The following is a 6000-nucleotide window of genomic DNA, read 5'->3' on the forward strand; positions in this document are numbered from 1 at the left end:
AAAGAAAATAAATACGCTATTTCACTACTAATACATTTAAAAAACAATTGCAGAGGCTGGAGAGCTGGCTCGGCTGGTTAAGAGCACCAACTGCTTTTGCAGAAGACCCAAGTTTGGGTCCAACACCCATGTGTCAGCTCACAACTGTCTGTAACTCCAGTCCCACGAGCTCTGACACTTTCTTCTAACCCCCATGGGCATCAAACATGGGACACATACATCCATTCAAGGAAAGCACTTATACAAATAAGAATAATAAATAAATCTAAAAAAACAATAATTTTCCTAAGAATTGTGGATGAAGTACAAAGTTGAAAAGATGTGACTACATATGTTTTTATTGTCATGTCTAAAGAAAAGTCTTTTGTTTTTGATACACTGCATGACTTCAAGGACATATATTCTTTGTTTGATTTCTCAAAGTGTATGGAGAAAAAAGATATGCCTTTAAATGAAAACATCACCCAGTGATGCCCAAAGCATATTATTTAAATATAAAATATGTCACTGACTCATAGCTGTATGGGTTGCATTTAGTCATTTGAGAAAGCCAAGTACCAAGAGAAACTGTGGAATCCCAGACTTAATCCCTATAAAACTATCTATCAAATGGAGATCCACTCATGGACTCACTTCTTGGATGCTGGAAAAAGCATAAAATGCCACACTCTCTGGCTTACTATGCCTAGTGGGTATGATTATTGATATATTTTATAGGTGGTGTTTTCCTAAATATTACCCATTATGAATTGTTCTATTTGAGTAGTGTTTTATTCACTCACTCTTTTCTCTCTTCTCTTAAAAACAGGATCTCATGTAGCCCAGGATGGCCTGGAACTGGCTAACTAGGCAAAGATGGTCTTGAACTCCTGACTCTCCTGCCTTCATCTTCCAAGTGCTAGGATTACAGGCTCATTTCTTTTCTATAGAGATATTCAGTCTTAGCTAAGGAAAAGGGAGGAGGAAGGAGACGGAGAGAAAAACAACAAAGCCACATGTCTTACTTGGATTGTGCAAGGCAGCCTGGTGCAATCACGTTCTGGTTTTCCTCCAGGGCCTGGACAGCAGTGAGCTCTGCCATGTTGACCATCACATCGTTGGTGTGGCCTGGCAGCTGTGGAAGCACTGAAATGATCTTCTCCACGAAGTTGTCTCCATGATGTCCAACCGCTCCTGTTTAACCACACAAGCAAATGGAAACTCAAAACGGACGGGAAAACATTGACCCATGCCAATAATGCCACCTACACTACCTACCTCATACCTTCATCAATTCAGGGTCACTCAGGAGCAATGGGCAAACACTGCACTCCCATAACATTAATGCACCACACCCCCTCCATTTCAGTACTCTCAATACTTGTGCGGCTCACTACATCTACACTAACACAACCATAGGCTATCACTCATTTCACAGTATTAAATAAGTAACTTATGGTCTCATCAAGTAGAAATTTCCTTTTATTCAGTAGTGCAGAGCATTTTAACATTTAAACAATATAACTTAGAATACAAGCTTTTAGAAACTGAAAACGATCTATATATTACTGATACAGAATCAAAACACTACAGTCACACATCTTTGCAGCAAATGAAACTTTAAGTTGACCATATGCAAGATAACTTGGGTGATTACCCAAAAGATACCCAATAGAAATATTTGCACTTATAAGCTTTAGGCCCAGTAACAAACCAATCTAAATTAAAATCTACCCTAAAAAAGTCTACTCGATCTTTTCTACAGGAAAGCGTATCATAATTTTAAAATGAAAAAGAGATGGAACAGCTAGATGGCTCAGGGGAAAAGGGTGTTTGCATCGTTAGAAGTCAGGTCTAACAATCTGACTTCATTCCCTGGAACTCTCATGGCCAAAGTAAAAAACCGACTTCCGCAGGGTATAGAAATTTCTTAGCTTACACTATGCCAAAAGGTGATTATTTCCAGACAGGAACATAAGTCAATCTTAGATCCACATAGCAGAGGCTAAGCAAGCACATCATGTCCTAGAAAACAGTCCTTTATCTCTGGCTTCGTCACCTCACCAGACTATTGCCCGCTACCGACACACACGTGACCTCATCCTACGTGGGAGATACCCTCTACAGGTGCAGGAACTCATTCTCTAGGGAGATGTAAACAGCTACTCCCTCCTTACAGAGCATCAGTGACAAACCAAAGCATGCTTCCACCAAAGTCCAACTTGGGGAACCAATGAGTTTGGTGGGGTCACTCACAGAGCAGGAGTGAGATTAATGACAGGACCATGAGTGACCCAAAACTGCCCCCTCCCACCAGACTGTCCTATGGCATTTCTGTGGGGCATTTTCTTGATTAATGGTTGACATGGAGAACCCAGTCACTGTAGGCAATGCCACCGCTGGGCAGGTGGTCCTGGGTTGTACAAGAAAGCAAGTCCAGTACGAACATTACTTCATGGTCTCCGATCCGGGTCCTGCTTGAGTTCCTGCCCTGACTTCCCTCACTGATGGAGTATTACCTGGAAGTCTACGCCAAATGGACCCTTTCCTCACCAAGTTGCTTTGGGTCATGATGTTTATCACAGCAACTGAAGCAAACTACAATACGTGAATACTATGGTGAGAAGACATAGCAAGAAAACGGCAAGCCAGATTTATGACTGATAAAAGCACACAGCAAAAATCACTGAGTGCTTATCTATCCTTTGTATCTTTTATTATTTAATTGGGGTGAGCCTATGCGTTTGCTGAAATGCTCACCCTTTCACGTGCTTGTAGAAGGTAGAGGTAGACAATGCATGTCTTTCTCTATGGCTCTCCATCTTTTTTTTTTTTTTTGAGACATTCTGTTGCTGATCCTGAAGCTCACCAATTGGCTAGATCTGCCTCTCCATACCCACCACCACCACCACCACCACCACCACCACCACACCACCACTATCACCACCACCACCACCACCACCACCTCCACCACCACACACCACCACCAGCGCTGAGGTTACAGATGCATGCTCTCACACTCAGGCCATCACACTCAGCTTCTACTTATGTTCTCGGGATCCAAACTCAGTTACTCACGCGTGTGTAGCAAGCACTTTACCCATGGAACCATCTCCCTATCCCTAAATTTCCTTTTACTCTTTGCTGTGTTCTATTGTAGTAAACGCTAATCTGAGGTTCAGGGGGAAAAGGAGTCCTACAACTCATCCATGGATTTGGAAACACAGAAGTCACTAACGAAGCCACTATATGGGAAGTTTTGAAAAATAAAAGCTTAATGGAATGGAAGTAAAGAATAAAAACCGACATAGATGATTGTGGAAATGGCCCACATCTAGACAGTTCTCAAGTCTGCTACAAAATGAAGCCAAATATAATGGAATTGAAGTTGGATGATGATGAGAAGTCAAGAAAGGATATGCTCTATTCTGCCTGTATGCCAAAGATGAAAGTCTGAAAAAAAAAAAAGGTAAAAATGATCAACTTAGGGGTACTGGGCTGAAGCAAATCCATGAGAAGTGATGAGAGAACACAGAGCTAGGCTCCATGGGTAAAAATGTTAGGAAGGAAGCAATGTTCCCTTTTAATATAAACGAAAGAGAAAACTGTATAAAACGTGTAGTAGATTTGGTGACAGGGAGGTATAGAAGCCTTCTGCTACCATGTGTTTTGTGGAATTCTGCCCTCCGGGCATGACATGGCCACAACAGGGCCACTACCCTCTTGAAATTAGCTATGATTACCATAGGTACATCCCACTAGCATTCCCTCAGAACTACATCTTAAAATCCATCTAATTAAGGTAAAATTTCAAAACTACTTCCTACTAGTTCTTATAACATCACTCAAGTTTTTATTTCTAACCTGCAAAAGGAATGCCTACTGGTATCAGTTTTCTGACCCTGAGTGGCTAGCACATACTATTATTGAATTATATCTACTTAACTCTAGGACAAAGTTGACCTCTGAAAATAAATGCTCACATGTTATATCAAAAAGCATTTTTTCTTTACCTATTTTAAGGTTAGAGTTATTCCTTGCATGTATAAACAATACATTGCCAAAATTTGAGATATGAGATTGCTATACAAACTTCAACAGAACGAGAGCTAAGAATAAATCAATACACATTTAAAAGTATTTTCTACAATTCTTTTTCCATCTCCCTACAGGTAGGGTCAGTTCCACTTTTTTGTTTTGTTTTTTGAGACAGGGTTTCACTGTGTAGCCTTGGCTGTCCCGGAACTAACTCACTATTTAGACCTGGCTAACTTCGAACTCACAGAGATCCAACTGCCTCTGCCTCCCAAAGGCTGGGATTAAAGGTGTGCGCCACCACCACCAACCGGCCAGTTTCAGTTTTTAAAAAATTACATTTACCTATTTATTTGCATATGGAGGGGCATGTACAAGCCATGGGTTCTTGCAGAGATCAGAGGACAACTGGACAACCCTCAACCATATGTGTCCCACAGAACAATCTAAGATCGTCCCCTGGGCTGGTGGTTCTATATGAAAGCAGGTAGAGCAAATCATGTGGGGCAAGCCAGTAAGCAGTGCCCCTCCATGGGCCTCTGCATCAGCTCCTGCCTCCAGGTCCCGGCCCTCTTTGAGTTTCTGTCCTGACTTTCTTCATTGATGGGGCTATGATGTGGAAGTTTAAGTCAAATGAACCCTTTCCCTCCCCAAGTTGTTTCTGGTCATGGTGCTCTATCACAGCAACTAAGAGGTATTAGGACGTTTCTAACAGTCTCTGGACTAAGTGCAGTTGTTTAAAACATACTACAACAACAACAACAACAACAACAACAATGTACACTAAAGCCATATTTGCCCCGTTAGAGCACTTAACAAATTATACTGTACTTGGTCTCTATCCACCCCCTCCTCCACCAGACAAAACAACTCCAGACGCTGTCAAATTAGAAACTGATTCATTTAGTTCATCTTTCTATTATCAACCTCAATATGAGGCCAACAACGCTGTATCGATGAAAAGGTCCTGTAGCTGGCTGAGTGAAGATGAAGAACTCCTAGAAATTCCACTCACCTGTGAGATCCAGAGTTCGATCCACAAAGACCACGGACGCCCTGCCTGTGGCAGTCTTCTTCCTGTTCTTGGCAGGGGCATAATTTGCCAGATCTGTAGCGATGACCCGACTGAGGGAACCCACAGCGAAACACTCCTCTCGTACGCCTAGATGCTCACACAGAGAGCTGAGGCCTGACACCAGGCATCTGATGTGCAGCAGCAGCTCAGGGGTCAGGGCAGTGGCATCCACTTCACCCAAGTTGATCAGCCTCCTCTTGTCGGGTCTGGCACTATTAAGGAGATGTACATCCCGAGGCAGCAGTGGGAAAAGGGTAGCGAAGGCAGGAGTAAAGGCAAGGTGGGGAGCAGCAGGGGCGAGCAACAAGGGGACGTGCAGCACCTCGGCCGTGTAGTTCACGTTGCCCATCCACTCGCATAGCTTCTCCTCCAGCTGTTCGAACACCGGCTGCTGCCCCTCGAGCTCGGCCGCGGCAGCCGCTGGTACGTGGTTAGCCGTGAGGTGGACTGCGTGGCTCACGGCCGTGACCACCACACAGTGCTGAAAGTGACTGCGGCGAATGATGTCTCGGAGCGTGTCCACCGTCCGGCCTTTCAGCAGGCAGCTCAACACGAACACCGCCCGGGGCTGCTCGGCTCCACCGCCAATTGCCTGGGGCTCAAACTCCCTCAGGTGGCACGCCGGACCCTTCACCGCCTCCAGAAGCCGGCTGGATCCGCAGCTCCAGTGCAGGCTCTCCGCGCAGGCGGCGTCCAGGTAGACCACGGACCACTTCACTTTGGCCAGCACCTGCTCCCAGCCTTGCTGGGCGAAAGACAGGACGCCCGCGGCGCTCATGCTTCGGTACTTGCCGGCTGGCCCGGGGGGGATTTGCCGGCTGGTGGGCAGAACTTCGGTCAGAACTCTAGAACTTCCGGATCCCGAGTACCTTGAGACTTTTGACAGTCAACACACAGTACACGTGGGCCAG

The 6000-nt window shown here is 44.7% G+C and overlaps 1 protein-coding gene across 1 annotated transcript in view; it reads right to left on the reverse strand.

Moving 5' to 3' along the window:
* The window catches only part of Scfd2 (sec1 family domain containing 2), a 323711-nt gene extending 317711 nt beyond the window's left edge, over positions 1–6000 (reverse strand). Inside the window, exons 1-2 of the mRNA XM_059276011.1 lie at positions 5030–6000; positions 1005–1173 (exon numbers count right to left, since the gene is read on the reverse strand). Of these exons, the coding sequence (XP_059131994.1) occupies positions 1005–1173; positions 5030–5867 (1007 nt within the window). The 5' untranslated portion in view covers positions 5868–6000. The remainder of the gene's footprint in view (positions 1–1004; positions 1174–5029) is intronic.

The sequence above is a fragment of the Peromyscus eremicus genome, chromosome 10 (assembly GCF_949786415.1).
Source record: "Peromyscus eremicus chromosome 10, PerEre_H2_v1, whole genome shotgun sequence".
Taxonomy (NCBI): Eukaryota; Metazoa; Chordata; class Mammalia; order Rodentia; family Cricetidae; genus Peromyscus; species Peromyscus eremicus.